Below are 16,374 nucleotides of genomic sequence, written 5' to 3'. Positions count from 1 at the left end.
TTCAAAATCTCAAAGGTAATACATGTGATAATGCAAAACATTATAGGTCACTTTGGACCAAATGCATTGAAAGGCAAAAAAGTCCAACTTCAAGTGCCCATAACTCTTTCATCAAAAATACAAATGATGCAAAATTTAAGTCCATTTTGATTATCTTGAAAAGATATACAACTTTTATGTTGAAGGTATTTTCATTTGAAGTATGAATCATCAAAATAGAGGGGCTTGAACATTGGCCAAATTTGGAAACCTCACCTTTGCATGTTTTGCACCTTACACTTTAAACTCAAAATTCACTAATTTCCACACTTCAAATGGATTTTTGCCCAACATAACATTTTTTCCTTACATCAAGACCTTTCCAACCATTACTCACATGCTCATGTTTGGATTTGGCAAATGGCATTTTCGAAGAGGAGAAGTTTTAGGCATAATTGTGCGTAACATGTTGGAATTCATTACACAAGCTTGTGCATTGCCAATTACACGTCCATTTCAGATCAATTATACTGCAGATTGCATTTGGCATTGAATTTGGGCCTTTGGCATGATCATGCAAGCCCATGCAAAGAGTATCCACTTGCCATGCACACACGAATTTCTCATTGCTTGCACCATGCTTGGCTATAAATAGAAGCACCATTCCATTCAATTTCCATCCATAAATCAACCTGAAATGCTGCTGAATTGAAAACCAAACCTCTCACCAAAGGAACTATTTCATTTTCATTCAAATTTCTCAGATCTGAAATTCAACTAAATCTGGTCGAATTTCTAGATCTAAAGTTCCTAGACCTCTCTCTCATAATCCATTGGAGCTCTGTTTGGCCAAAGGAAGCAAGGAAGCAAGCTCAGATCACCACAATTCAAAGGTTCTCTTTCAACTGGTTTTTTCTTCGAAACTCACTATTCTTTGATCTATTTGCTTGGTTATTGTGTTGTCTGAAGTCCTCTCCGTAGAGGCATCATTGCTGTGTATTCAATTTTCAAAATCTAACAAGCTCTTGATGAACACCATCAAGTTTCAACCTCTGATTTCTCTTATTATGGAGATCTAGAGTAGAAATGGATGGTACAGGGGTGATGTACATCACCCCAGCTTTAATTTGGTACCTAGATCGTGGATTTTGGTTGAGTTTGGAGGACCTGCAACTCTGGCTGGAGCTTGAGTGCTCGCCGGAGAAGACGGTGGCGCTGGCCACCATCCACCATGCCAGATTCAATTTGGATCGTTGGATGCACATCCATGTTTTAATCTCAGCCATGCGTTTGGATTACTTGATTTAATGCCATGTGTTTCGCTGCTGACTTTGGCCTACCATGGAAACGCGCTTCTGGACCATTAGATGTTGCCACGTCAATTAATGAGTTCCATCAGACGCTCCTTGTTTTTTTGAATTTTCTATTTTCTGATTTAATTTCTTTTATTTCCTTTATTTTCAAAAATTAATAACTTCTTCATTTTTAATCCAAAAAATATGGGACCAATTGCATTCTTCTCCAAATAAATTCTAGTTTCTAATTTTGATTTTTTACATTTTTTATTTTTTTATTTGATATTTTTTGTGAATGTTCTCTTTTCTGGTTATTTTTAATTCATTTTAAATAGTTTTTGATATTCAAAAAATACAAAAATATTTTCCTAACCTATTTGAATGATGATGGATCTATGAAAAATATTCTCATCAATTTTTTAATTGATTTGAGATTTATTTGAGATTTTAGTTCAATTAGGTTATTTTTATTCATTTTTAATTGATTAAAAATAGTTTCTGACTTTTAAAAATGTTGAAATTTTTTGTCAAGCTTTATTTGACCTTGTTGAACTTGGGATAAATCACTTGGACCTTTCAAGGTTGATTTGAAGTGATTTTGAAGTTTGACCTTTCTTTTATTTTTAATTCAAGTTTATTTTAATATTAAAAATGCCAAAAATATTTTGCTTATTGTTTGACCTCCAATCTTAATCTCATTTCTGGTTTCTTCATTATTTGACTTTGACTCTCAATGTCATTTGGTCAACACACATGGATTGGTATATTTTATTTCATCTTAGTGCACTTTATTCTTTCCTTTTCCATTATCCATTATTCATCTCCTTTTTCTTCTTCTTTCTTTTTGATCAATGAGTTAAAGGTTGATAAGTTAGCATTGATTAGGGAGACTTAATCTTCCTTGATTCAAATCTAATTTATCTTGATCAATTGATCAAGTGAATGGCTTTGCATTAAGGATAAGTTGTTTCCTAAACATGCATAGGACTTAAACCAATACAAGATCAATTCTCTTTTTCTTTTTTTGGCATGGCAAGTTGTTGGAACTTGGTTCACTAATCAAGACTTCTAACTTGTGTTATTGCCTACATTATTATTGACCGGCCTCAGATAGTTGTGACTTCTACATAAGTCCAATTACGATTGCTTAACATAGCGCTAAATTTGCCTTCTGGCACACTAACTACTAACACTAATCATTAACCAATAACATTTACTTTTTGCACTTTACTTTTATGCAATTTATTATTCTTGTACATATTATCCATTTGCTTTTTCTTTTGCTGACTTGAGCACATGTCTATGCTAATGCCATTTGCCTTTTGCTCACTTGAGCATATAATTGTGTATATATATCTTTTGTGCTTGTGTTTGTCTGTTTGTTGTGAACCAAATGCAAAGAATTGGACAAAATGGACTTAGATCTTAGGACTTTACCCAAGCTAATGGAGTTTGAAGAGCAACTAGGCCTCATCCCTTTAGAATGCTTAAATGTCAAAGAGCAACTAGGCCTCATGCCTTTAGAATGCTTAAAGCTTGAAGATGAACATTGAAAGGACCATATTCTAAACTCCCTCTTGTTCATTCTTTGATTGTTAATAGAACCTTTTTGATGTGTGTGTTTCTTTGTGCTAGGGATTTCCACTTGAGCCAAATTTAGGAACCATTACCATGAGCTCCTAAGAGAGAGAGATTCAAGATACATTGAGGAACCTTCCAAGAGTTCATTTGATTGTTGATTGCTTGAGTTTATGCTTATGTGATTGCTTATTCCAAAGGATGGGAGCTACTTGGATCATCAATATGATCTCAAGAGAGGAACTCCATTTGTGGTTTTGTTTCTTATTCCTTACCTCTTTGCATTGCTTAGGATCTTAGCCATTCTTCTTCTTCTCTCCACTCTAACCTAAGCCAAAACTTTTGTGCAAACATTTAACAATTGTTTTCAAACATTAGAAACCTAAGCCTTATGCTTTTGATTTTTCAAACTCTCTTTTCATGACACTTATTTTGAATTGAATCTCTAAGTCAACTTTGACCATATTTTGTATATACTTTTCATTGGTAAATATAACCCATTCAAATGCTTTTTGTGGTTTCAATGACCACTCTCTTAATCAAAACTTTTTCATAACCTTTAGCTATTAGGTTTGAGTTATCCTTGTGGTAGATGTAATACTCACCTATATCCTTAGTGATGGACAATGAGTCTTCCATGCTTATTATAGGGTTAACCCCTCACTAGCATGTTGAAGCTATCCTCACATGGTGGATTTGTGGTTTTAGGTTGAGTTTTATCCCTTGGATAACAAAAGACCTTAAGGCTTTTGGATCAATCAATTCACCAATTCATTTTGAGATTTTTACCCCGAACTACGAGGTTTTGATCCTAATCTTTTTTAAGATGGTACGTAGGCAATGGGTTTATCCATCCAAACACAAATGTAAATAAACTTGTATATTCTCTTCTCATCTCTTCAATCATGTTTGCACAAACAATTTTTTTTCCACAAAAAACAACAACCTTACAACAAGTATGAAAAGGGCTCCCTAGGAATACCTAGGATGTTTTGGGTGCCTAACACCTTCCCATTGCATAACCAACCCCCTTACCCAGATCTCTGATTCTCTTTTACTAGTTTTTGATTTGATAAAACTTTTAGGTTTTTGTTCGCTTTCTAACCATTCCTTTGGATAAATAGAAGTGCGGTGGCGACTCGACTTGTATGATTTACCTTGGATTTAGTCAATGTCTCTAATGGTAACGAATACCCCGCTACATTCAGCAATCTAGGTAATCATGCCCCCAACATAAATACCCCCGGAATCTTCCCGACCAACTCTTCCAAGTAATCAGCTGCAAAGGCAACAACGTTTATACCCTGATTTTGTGCCATTGAGTACATGAAGAACAACTCCCGCTTAGTTGCCACACCCGTGCTATTACCTCGTCCAAACAGAGTATACGCCAGACCTTTTTGGACAGAGAGGAAGCACGGGTTCTGGATGCCGGAGGATTTTAGACCTTTTGAGGTGTAATCAGTCCTCCCAGTAATGGCAGTCCAGAAATATTTTGGAGAAAACCCATCATGGACCATACCCGGTTCGTACAGTGGGAGTCGGAGAATACCTGCCAACTCCTCAACAGAAAGCTCATGATAATTATTAAAAAGGAGAAATCAAAGAGTACCATAGTAGTACCTCACCGTGTTAATCCACCACTTCTCCTGTTGGAATTCGAGTGTGCTCAAAAATTCGAGCGTGATGCGCTCATAGGTTGGCGCTTCCAGGCTCATGAATTCCAACAGCCCCGACACTTGAAACATCCTGTCAACTTAAATTTTTAGGCCTAAATCATGAAGGGTTTATTCACATATATACCTGGTGGGTGTGAGCTTCCGCTTTCTATGAACCGGGTACTATTGCTCATGCTTCGGATTGTCGAAGACAATGTTGTGCGGGATCAGATTTTGGCTGCTCCTTTTCCTGGGCCTCGAGGTCTCAACCATTTGTTTTTTCCCTTGCACAATCCTTCTTGGGGGCATTTTTGTACCTGCAAAAATGACGAGAAATTCGAAATATGAATTAGAGAAAACGGACACCGTGGTTAGGATGAGGGCGAAAAATGGAGAAGGATTCGTGAAGGGAGTTTGTGATTTGGGTTTGTTGTGGTGGTAAAGGTGGAAGCTTTATGGTGTGGTTTTAATGGAAGGTGAGGGTTTTTTGAGAGAGAGAAGGTGGAGAAGATGAGATTTTTGAGAGATAATGAGTGGAGAGTGAAGTAAATCAGAATTTTGGGAAGGATAAAGTGGGTGTAATGAGTGGTTAGTGGGTATTAAAGAGGGTGGGCACATACACAATCCAAATTTTTCAAAAAAATTTCAAATCCGCAGGCCTGACACGGGCGACCGTGTCAGGCCCCTGTCTCTTCAACTCTCATGGGCGTGGTCTTCAGTATTCCTGACACAGGTTGTGTCATGCTGCTGGTTGCTCATCAAAGATTTTCCTTTCTCTTATTCTCAGATATGGTCCTTCGTTCCAGTACGACTTCCGTATTTATGTGAGTACCTACACCTTTTTTTTTGCACGACACTATGCAAACCTAAAATAACAAACAAACACAGAAAATAATTAGAAATAAAAACGTGTGGGTTGCCTCCCACGAAGCGCTTCTGTTGTTTCTAAGTGTTGGCAGCAATTTTGGTAAAACAAAGATTGTTCACAGAAGGTCATGTGTGATGTCTTAACATAAGATATCCTATGTACCTGTTGGAGTTAAAAAAACATATGCAAGCAAGATTGTTTCAGAATGCCACTTACAATGCTAAGGCTTCTGATATTGGTTGTACCTGCTGGAGCTTATATGGAAGACATGTTCATGCAGGATTGTTTCAGATGACATACACAATGTCATGGTATCTGATATGGTTGTACCTGCTATAAAAGGAAATTGGATTATGCAGGATTTTTCCAGGATGTCAGACCCGATGTCATGACATCCTTTACACAGAACATTCAGTATGAATGTCTGGTGTTTTGTGATTGCACAATTAATGGCAATCATTGGATGATTGAAGATATGGCTAGCTGGCGCATTCAATCATGGATTACAATCGGATTTGCTTATTTTCCAAGGAGATCTCTACAGCTGTTATAAAAAGATTTGATTGGAAAATATATTTAGGGTTTTCAAGATGTCCAATGCTTCTATAAAAAGGGACTTAGAAAACCTGTTTGGATACACAACTAAGACTGAGCGGAATTGAGAGAGAGAGCTAGGGTTTGTGTCTGTTTAGTCGTAAGACTTGTAGGTCATTCAAGTCATCCATTGATGATTGAATTGGACTGATTTGTGGTTGTAATTTGTCACTCTATAAGCTGTTAAGCAAGAGTGTGTGTCTACTTGATCAAAGCTGTGAAGCAAGATCAAGTGTGTGTCTTCTTGATCAAAGCTTTGAAGCAAGATCAAGGGTGTGTCTTCTTGATTCAAACTGTGAAGTAAAATCAAGAGTTTGTAATTGAAAAGTATTTTCTTTTCACAAGGGATTGTTGTTTAAAAATCACTGGTGTGTGATTGTAAGGGAAGTGAGTGGGTTCTCATATCTAAGAGTGCTTAGGTAGAAGTTGCACGGGTAGAGATTAGGTGAGAAAGACTGTAACTTGTTAAAGTGTACGGATAGTCTTTGAACTAATTCTATTTTAGTGAATTTCCTTCCTGGCTTGGTAGCCCCCAGATGTAGGTGAGTTGCATCGAACTGGGTTAACAATTGCTTGTGTTATTTGCTTTACCATTCTATTTATTTATCCATTGTGTGTTGACAGATATCAGTGTCGTAACATTACGTTCGACATCTTATATCTGATACCAGAATTTCAATTGGTATCAGAGCAGGCATCCTGCTCTGGTTCTGGGTGAGATCTAGGGACAATACTTTCTGGTACAATGGAAAGAGATGGAGGATTTGTTCATAGGCCACCAATTCTGGATGGTTCTAACTATGACTACTGGAAACCTCGAATGGTAGCGTTTCTAAAATCCCTTGATAACAAGGCTTGGAAAGCTGTGCTAACAGGTTGGGTGCATCCTGTCATTACTAAAGAAGGAGTAGCCACCACTGAGAAGAAGCCTGAAGAACAATGGTCCAAGGAGGAGGATGATCTTGCTCTTGGAAACTCTAAAGCCTTGAATGAAATATGCGCTTGGGTAGACAAGAATATTTTCAGGCTAGTAAATAACTGTGAAGTGGCCAAAGAGGCTTGGAACATTCTCAAGGTCACTCATGAAGGCACCACTAGGGTAAAGATGTCTAGACTTCAGCTGCTCACCTCCAAGTTTGAAAATTTAAGGATGAAAGAAGATGAAAACATTCATGAATTTCACATGAGTATCCTTGAGATTGCTAATGCTTCAGGAGCCCTGGGAGAGAAGATGACAGATGAAAAGTTGGTGAGAAACATACTCAGGTCACTCCCTAAGAGATTTGCAATGAAGGTAACTGCCATAGTAGAGTCTCAAGACATCTCCAACATGAGGGTAGATGAGCTAATTGGTTCCCTCCAAACCTTTGAATTAGGGTTGAATGATGGTGTTGAAAGGAAAACAAAGAGCATTGCCTTCATGTCAAACACAGAAGAGGATAAGAGTCAGGAGGGTGATGAAGATCTTGTCAATGAAGTAGCTATGTTGGGAAGGCAGTTCAATAAATTTTTGAAAAAGATGGATGTAAGATCAAAGGCAAATGTCAAGAACATCTCATCTGACATCAGTAAATCCAACAATGCAGGAAGAAAAGCAAGAGCAGATGAGAAGCCCAAAGAAGGAAAAGAGGTTCAGTGCTATGAATGTGATGGGTATGGACACATCAGGACTGAATGTGGAACCTACCTCAAGAAACAGAAGATGAGTCTTGCTGCCACATGGTCTGATGAGAGTGATACTGAAGAGGCTGCAAATCTTGTGACTGCTTTGACAGGAAGATGGGGGTCTGATGAAGACTCAAGTGATGATGAAGTAACCTTTGAAGAATTGGCCTCTACCTACAGAGAGTTGTGTCACAAAAGTGTAGAGCTGTGCAAACAGGTTGATAGCCAGAAGAAGGAAATTACTCAACTTGAGAACGAGAAGATAGAATACTTGGAAACCATCTCCAAGTTACAAACAGAAGCAGTGGTTCTGAAAGCCAAGCTAGACAAAAATCCACAAGCTGAAAATCAGAAGATAGCACAGCTGGAAAGTGAGAAGGCAGACCATGCTAGAACCATCTCAAAATTGAAGACTGAAGTCATGCTTCAAAATTCTAAATTAGAAGATATGACCAAGTATGTAAGGATGTTAAGCAATGGGTCTGACTCCTTAGACAAGATTCTTCAAACTGGACAAATAACAGGAGACAAATCTGGCACTGGGTATAATAACTAAAAACCTGAGAGCAGTGACACTGGTGTCAAACCTCAAGCCAAACTTAAGTGCATTCAAAAACCTGTGATGTCACATCATACGTCACATCACCAAAGGAGAAAACAGTTGAAAGGAAAACACCAAAGATGGAGATGCCATTACTGTGGGAAATTTGGTCATCTAAAGCCTTTCTGCTATAAACTGTATGGCTATCCTAGGTCTGCTCAACATCAGGATCACCATCAGTTCAGACCCAAACATCACATGCCTATCATCAAAAAGCAATGGGTCCCTAAGAATAATGTCACAAGTCTGATAGCTCACATTCCCCTCAGAATCTCAGCCAAAGAAGAATGGTACCTTGATAATGGATGCTCCAGACACATGACTGGAAACCAAGACCTGCTAACTGATCTGCATCAACATACTATAAGTCATGTAACCTTTGGAGATGGAGCAAAAGGTGAAATCGAGGGAACAGGTAAGCTTGATTGCCTTGGAGTACCTAGACTTGACAAGGTTCTACTAGTCAAAGGCTTAACTGCAAACCTCATAAGCTTTAGCCAACTATGTGATCAAGGTCTGAATGTTAACTTCACCAAAACTGAATGTCTAATCCTGGACATAAAGAGTGAAGTAATTATGAGAGGAATCAGGACCAAAGACAATTGCTATATATGGAGCTCTCAATTGGATTGTCCCTTAAAGTATTGGGTGAGTACAGATGCCCTCAAGAGTGATGAAAAACAAGGCTGGGGAAAAGGTCACATAAAGATGTCACACCAGAAGCCCAGAGGAGAAAAGGTTATGATGGCTCAAAAAACTGAGAGGTTAGACCAAACAGGTGGACATTTGACCAGTCACAGGGAGAATGGAACTGTAGGGACCAAGCCACAAAGGACTCTGTGCAAAAAGGCCAAGAACAATATGGAGAATATTTGGATGACACCTGTGAAAGGTATAGAAGATGATAGCAGTTGGGCTCAACTGGGTTGGATGAACCTATTACTGATTGTATACAATGTCACACATGATGTCATAACATTGTATTATGACTTCCTGAATACTGAAGCCAGGTCCAAAAATCAGATTCAACACAGATGGACAAAGTACTGTTCTAGCTATTATCACTCCATTAGGAAATTTGTGGAAGACAAATTCAGAAGTCTAAAGCTTGGACTAGAACTAGCAAACAAGCTTGCAAGGAATTTGGGTAAAATTGAATATGAGGAAGGGAAATTAGGGATTTGGACTCCTGAGAAAATATGGCAATTAAAAAGAAAAAATAAAAGAAATAAAAATAATGTATGCCCTTTTAAAAGAAAGAGCCACATTAATGATAAATCATTCCCAAGCTTTGAAAATAGTATCTATTCCCTTAGCACACGCTACCTAAACTCAGCAATCGCCATTTCCATTCAACTTCTAAGAAAAGCTCAGCTAGGGCAAAGAAACCTTCCTCAAAAGTCCTACAACATGTCTCAACATCCATCATCATCTGGCTCCAAATCCTCTCAACATGCAAAGACTTCATCTATGGGGTTTGTAGATGAAGATGTAATGGACGTCACTCCTCTGTGCATGATACCGGGCGACACCACAGGTACCTCCTCCAATGCTGGAGATAAGCAAGGTAATACCTCTGGTAACTCCTCTCTTCCTAAAGACATGTATTACACTGATCGCGCTATAAGGAGACTGGTTACTAGAATTATGAGTGAAGGACATAAAGTTGAAGGGGTCTCTACCCCTCTGTCCAGAAGGGAACCCTCTCCTGAGGGAGAACCCCATGCTGATAAAGATGATGATTCATCTAGATCAGAAAAAGAGGTGGCTGCTGAAGGGCTTTGCTCTCTAGGTAAAACCCTACCTAGCAAGAAACAAAATGTGCCTCAAGAAAATATTATTGATCTAGAGGAAGAAAGCACTGAAGGAGAGGATGATCCTTTGGTTCATCTAGTTAAACCTTGCATAGCTGAGAAACTGAGAACTAAGAAAGGGAAAAGTATGGCTAAAATGAGAGCTGCTAGAGTGAAAAAGACTGCAGGAATAGGACCCTCAAAACCCTGGAGCAAGGTTGAGGTTGGGAAAAGAAAAGAAAGAGATAGCTATGACTCTGAGGAGGATGTTAAAGACGATGTCCCAGACATCTCCCCTGCAAAAAGGAAGGCTGTTCAGAAATCTCCTGGCAAGGCTGCTGCTGTTCATCTAGACAATATCTCCTTTCATTTGGAAGATGGAGCAGCAAAGTGGAAATATGTCATTCAGAGAAGAGTAGCCATTGAAAGAGAACTTGGACAAGAAGCTGTAGAGGTAAAGGAGGTTATTGAGCTGATCAAAAATGCTGGACTCATGAAGACTGTGGTAACTCTACCCCAATGCTCTGAGGGGTTGGTTAGAGAGTTTATTGTTAATATCCCTGAGGATATTCATGATAAGAACAGCAGGGAGTTTTGTAAGGTATTTGTGAGAGGCAAATGTGTGAAATTCTCACCAAGTGTCATCAACAAGTTCCTAGGAAGAGGAATGGATGGAGGAGTAGACCTAGAAACCACATACAATGAGGTCTGTAGGGTTATCACAGCTGGCCAAGTTAAGGAATGGCCTAGTAGAAATCACTTATCAGTTGGAAAGCTCAGCGTTAAATATGCCATCCTGCACAAGATTGGCTCAGCTAATTGGATTCCTACTAATCATGCCTCTACTATCTCCATCAATCTTGGAAGAATCATTCATGCTATTGGAACAAGGATTAACTATGATTTTGGCAAGTTCATATTTGAACAAACCATTAGACATGCTTCTACAAATGCTGTGAAGTTACCCATTGCCTTCCCCTCCCTTATTTGTGGCATTATCCTGAGCCAACAACCAGGGATTCTGAGCACAAGTGACATTCCAAGCAAGAGAAAATCCCCTTTGTCCATTCATTACAAGCTGTTTGAGGGAAGTCATGTCAATGATGTCATGACATCTGCCAGAAGGGAGTCTACATCTAAAGGAAGCCTGATTGACCAACTAAAAGAGACCTGCAAAGAATTGGACAATGGTATAAGGGTGGCCAAGGCCAGAAAAGAAGCTTTAGAAGTTCTCATCTGTAGCCTGGAAAGGGAAGACATAGAAAAGGCTGGAAAGGACTCAAATACAAGATCCCAATGCAGTGCTGAAAGCTCAGAAGACTTTGAAGATGAAGGTGAAGGTGATACTTCTTCTTCTGATTAATGGTTCTTGCCTGTATTGAAGACTGAGAGGTGTGGTGGAAGTTGGGCTGCTGTTTGGAAGGCTGTTGTCTTGATTGGTTTTTGTTTTTGTATTTTGTGGCAGTCCTCTTGATGCCTGTTATGTAATATTTAGGGCTCTTAATGAGTTCCTTGGGTTTGTTCATTATTCCAGCTATCACAGCTGTGTTTAATGATGGTGTGTACTTCCTGACTTTTTGTTTTAACATGCTTAATGTTATAACATCTATTCTAACATTCTCTGCTAGGCTAATAGACATTTATTTTGTCTAATTGGTCACCTTTGGTCAATTTTGACTAAAAAGGGGGAGAAGTGCTGATATGGAAGTTGTATGTGGCTGGACAGAAGGACAACTTTTATTGGAAGATGTGCACAAGTGTTAAAACAGAATGTTTCTGTTGTTCTGGTTGCAGATGTCAAAGAGGATGTCTGATATGGTGCACAGGTGCTGATGTTGTAGCAGATGTCAGTATGACATTCTGGCTGGTATAGGTACTGGAGTTCAGTAACTGTTATGGTTGTGGCATGCACGGATTTAGGGGGAGAAGAAGTACCCTGGTGCACTGTGCATTTGTGTGTGCATTTGTGTGTCTTACTAGTTGCATCCATAACTTGTAATTCTGATTGTTGCACAGATTTAGGGGGAGGAGAAGTACCCTTGTGCATGTGTGTATTACTAGTAGCCATAGCTAGTAATTGTTTTGCTTCTGCTGCTGATTAAACTACTGTTAAGTTGTTTAAACTGCTGATAGTTTGCCTTATGAACAAAAAGGAAAGATATATGTTTTAGCCAAATTTTGCCAAAGGGGGAGTTTATTGTTTCTAAGTGTTGGCAGCAATTTTGGTAAAACAAAGAGTGTTCACAATATGTCATGTGTAACGTCTTAACATAAGATATCCTATGTACCTGCTGGAGTTAAAGAACATATGCAAGCAGGATTGTTTCAGAATGCCACTTACAATGCTAAGGCTTCTGATATTGGTTGTACCTGCTGGAGCTTATATGGAAGACATGTTCATGCAGGATTGTTTCAGATGACATACACAATGTCATGGTATCTGATATGGCTGTACCTGCTATAAAAGGAAATTGGATTATGTAGGATTTTTCTAGGATGTCAGACCCGATGTCATGACATCCTGTACACAGAACATTCAGTATGAATGTCTGGTGTTTTGTGATTGCACAATTAATGGCAATCATTGGATGATTGAAGATATGGCTAGCTGGCGCATTCAATCATGGATTACAACCGGATTTGCTTATTTTCCAAGGAGATCTCTACAGCTGTTATAAAAAGATTTGATTGGAAAATATATTTAGGGTTTTCAAGATGTCCAATGCTTCTATAAAAAGGGACTTAGAAAACCTGTTTGGATACCCAACCAAGACTGAGCGAAATTGAGAGAGAGAGCCAGGGTTTGTGTCTGTTTAGTCGTAAGACTTGTAGGTCATTCAAGTCATCCATTGATGATTGAATTGGACTGATTTGTGGTTGTAATTTGTCACTCTATAAGCTGTTAAGCAAGAGTGTGTGTCTACTTGATCAAAGCTGTGAAGCAAGATCAAGTGTGTGTCTTCTTGATCAAAGCTTTGAAGCAAGATCAAGAGTGTGTCTTCTTGAGTGAAACTGTGAAGTAAAATTAAGAGTTTGTAATTGAAAAGTATTTTCTTTTCACAAGGGATTGTTGTTTAAAAATCACTGGTGTGTGATTGTAAGGGAAGTGAGTGGGTTCACATATCTAAGAGTGCTTAGGTAGAAGTTGCACGGGTAGAGATTAGGTGAGAAAGACTGTAACTTGTTGAAGTGTACGGATAGTCTTTGAACTAATTCTATTTTAATGAATTTCCTTCCTGGCTTGGTAGCCCCCAGACGTAGGTGAGTTGCACCGAACTGGGTTAACAATTGCTTGTGTTATTTGCTTTACCATTCTGTTTATTTATCCATTGTGTGTTGACAGATATCAGTGTCGTAACATTACCTTCGACATCTTATATATGATACCAGAATTTCAGCTTCATTTAACGTCGCATGGCTCGACGATTTACCATACTATCCGTGTGGATAAACATTCTTTACCAGGCCAGTTCCTTGTCCTTGAGGATAAGGTTTCTGTTTATTTCCTTGTGCATTTTGACTGGAACTAGGAGTTGGAACTGCTAATGTAGACGGGGATACTTGAGAAGGCCTTCTTGTATCTTTTCCTAATGTTGGTGCGTTACTTTTCCTTTTCAGCTCTGTCCTGATCTAGCCTACTTGATAGTAATGTTCTTTTTCTACCTCTAGCTCCTGGTTTTCAATAACATTTAATGTTATTTCTTTATCGTAAACTTTTAAGGTTAACATGCTCTGGTCCATGTCGATATTGCGTCGACTTGTCTCCATGAGAGGTCGACCAAGAATGATGGGTGTCTCTTCATCTTCAGGTATGTTTAGATCACAAAATCAACAGGAAAACTCAAGTCCTCTATTGTCACAAGTACGTCTTCTACTATACCATATGCTTCCTTTCTCGAGTGATCCACAAAATTTAGATTTGTCTTTGTATCACTGACATTTTTAATACCCCACTTGTGATAGATTGATAATGGCGTCAGACTCACACTAGCTCCAGAATCAATTAGTACCTTTTTGAAAGTTCTTTCTTTAATTATGCATGATACTGTTACCGTTCCAGGATCCTTCTGTTTGTTTGGAATTTTCTGCTCTAGTGAATTTGCACTACACTTTTCCTTCAAGGTTATCGGTTCTTCTGTTGTTGGTTTCTTTTCGGCCACTTTTGTGGAGTTATTCCTTAGCAAGTTGACTTGCAAGCCCATTCACTTGGTGGAGGTCATGTTGGGATCAATAATGTCACACAAGTAGTTGTGGTTAGACATTACTCTTTCCAATATAGACCTTAGAAGCCAAGGACCTTAGTTTACCAAGCCCATCTTGGCCTATTCTTAGGATGTAGTGCGAAAGTCGTTCAAGTGTAAGATTTGATACGATTGTTACGCGATACTACACTCATAAGAGTCTCTCTTGAGAATATTTTTGGAATACGAGTAGTCGTTTCTCCAATAATATCCGAAAGATGGGATGATGACTATGGGAACCTCTTGTAGAACATGTTTGGCAGGTTTAAACTCTAGTACACTCCCTTTGGGTGGTTCTTAACCGAAACTCCATGCTCGTGACTCGCAACAAACCCTTGATTCGTGGTTGATCCGTTCATGTGTCCTTAATATCAATGGAACTTGGGTGTTGATAAGGTGTAAACCACAATCCACCAAAATGGATGATTGATATTAAGGATAACATGATCCATCCCATGACCTTTGTTTGGTGTGCTTTGCTTGATCCTTGAGTGTGATTGTTGCACTCATGCATTCATGCACCCATTTGCATCCATATCATCAATAATAAGAAACATTTTCAAGGAATTTAAGAGGTCTATTTGCAATTTTTCAGACATGGAAAGACAAAGAAGGAATACAAAGAAGTACAGCTTCAGACAACCAGACTTGAAAGAGTTAAGGAATCTGACATCCTATGTACTAGACCCCTTGGGTTTCAAGGCTCGTTTTGGGAAGCTTCTTCCTCTTCTGACTACTCAGGTGGACGAAGGGTTGATGAGTGTATTGGTGCAGTTTTATGATCCGTTGTACCATTGCTTCACATTTCCGGATTTTCAGCTTTTGCCCACGCTCGAGGAGTATGCCTATCTTGTGGGTATACCAATTCTAGACTAGTTTCCGTTCAGTGGCTTGGAGAGTATTCCTACTTCTCAAGAGATAGCTGACATGTTGCATATAGATGAATCTCTGATTGGTGCTCATATGACTACCAAAGGTGGAATTCAAGGTCTCCCTTCTGAATTCCTCATTGCTCAAGCTATTATGTATGGGAAGGCCATGAGTGAGGACGCCTTTGAGGCCATATTTGTACTTATCATCTATGGGTTAGTATTGTTCCCCAACATCGACGAGTTTATGGATGTGAACGCTATTAGGATCTTCTCTACTCTTAATCCCGTTCCGACTCTGTTGGGTGACACTTATTTTTCTTTGCATATGAGGAATGCAAAGAGTGGTGGCGCCATTGTGTGCTGTTTGCCTCTGTTGTATAAGTGGTTTATTTCTCACTTACCACAGACGGTCACGTTCAAAGAGAACAAGGGATGTCTACGGCGGTCCACGAGACTTATGTCTCTCACTAATGATGATATCTCTTGGTACAACCGTGTGTATGATGGTGTGTAGATTATCGACTCTTATGGTGAATTCTCCAATGTACCTCTTCTTGGTACACGTGGTGGGATTAACTACAACCCTGTTTTGGCACGTCGTCAGCTTGGGTTCCCCCTAAAGGATAAACCCAATAACATTCTGTTAAAGGGTGTGTTCTTTCAGGAGGGTAAAGATCCCCAAGGCTTGAAAGCTAGGATGGTCCGCGCTTGGCGCAAGATTCATAGAAAAGGAAGGAATGAGTTGGGTCCTAAGAACTATGTCGCTTTGGAGCCTTACACTGCTTGGGTTAGGAAGAGAGCGTCTGAGTATCTCATGTCGTACGAGTATCCGAGACCTACACCTTTGGTTATGGTTGGGCCTTCAACCCTCCCTGACCAAGGAGTAGAGGAGTTGAGAGACAAAGACCGTTCACGTGCCTGGATCCGCGAACGAGAAGAGTTGCTTCAGCAGATCAAGGAAAAGGATGCTTTGATTGAGTTCCTCGAGCATCAGGTTATTGATGATCCTAATGATGCATGGACTTCTCTACTTCCTCAGTCTTCCATGTTCTGGAAGAGGAAGTACGATCGACTCACCAAGGAGAAGGCAGATATGGAGGCAGCCTATGAGGAAGAGGTGAAGAGGCTTCGTGCATCTTATCTTCCTGTGTCTCGAGCTTTAGATGATTGTTTCTAGGGATCCATAGGATGATTATTTTCCTTTTCTCTTGTATATGGTTACCAATGTTG

General features: G+C 39.3%; 1 protein-coding gene across 1 annotated transcript; it reads left to right on the top strand.

Moving 5' to 3' along the window:
• The first annotated feature begins 9,648 nt into the window (after window positions 1-9,648).
• Window positions 9,649-13,999, top strand: LOC127136494 (uncharacterized). The gene is made up of 3 exons (XM_051063042.1): window positions 9,649-10,632; window positions 13,753-13,840; window positions 13,995-13,999. Exons 1-3 carry the CDS (start codon window positions 9,649-9,651, stop codon window positions 13,997-13,999), a joined length of 1,077 nt encoding a protein of 358 aa, XP_050918999.1.
• The last annotated feature ends 2,375 nt before the right edge of the window (window positions 14,000-16,374 follow it).

The sequence above is a fragment of the Lathyrus oleraceus genome, chromosome 4, assembly GCF_024323335.1.
Source record: "Lathyrus oleraceus cultivar Zhongwan6 chromosome 4, CAAS_Psat_ZW6_1.0, whole genome shotgun sequence".
Lineage (NCBI taxonomy): Eukaryota > Viridiplantae > Streptophyta > Magnoliopsida > Fabales > Fabaceae > Lathyrus > Lathyrus oleraceus.
This window is presented reverse-complemented; position numbering and strand designations above follow the sequence as displayed.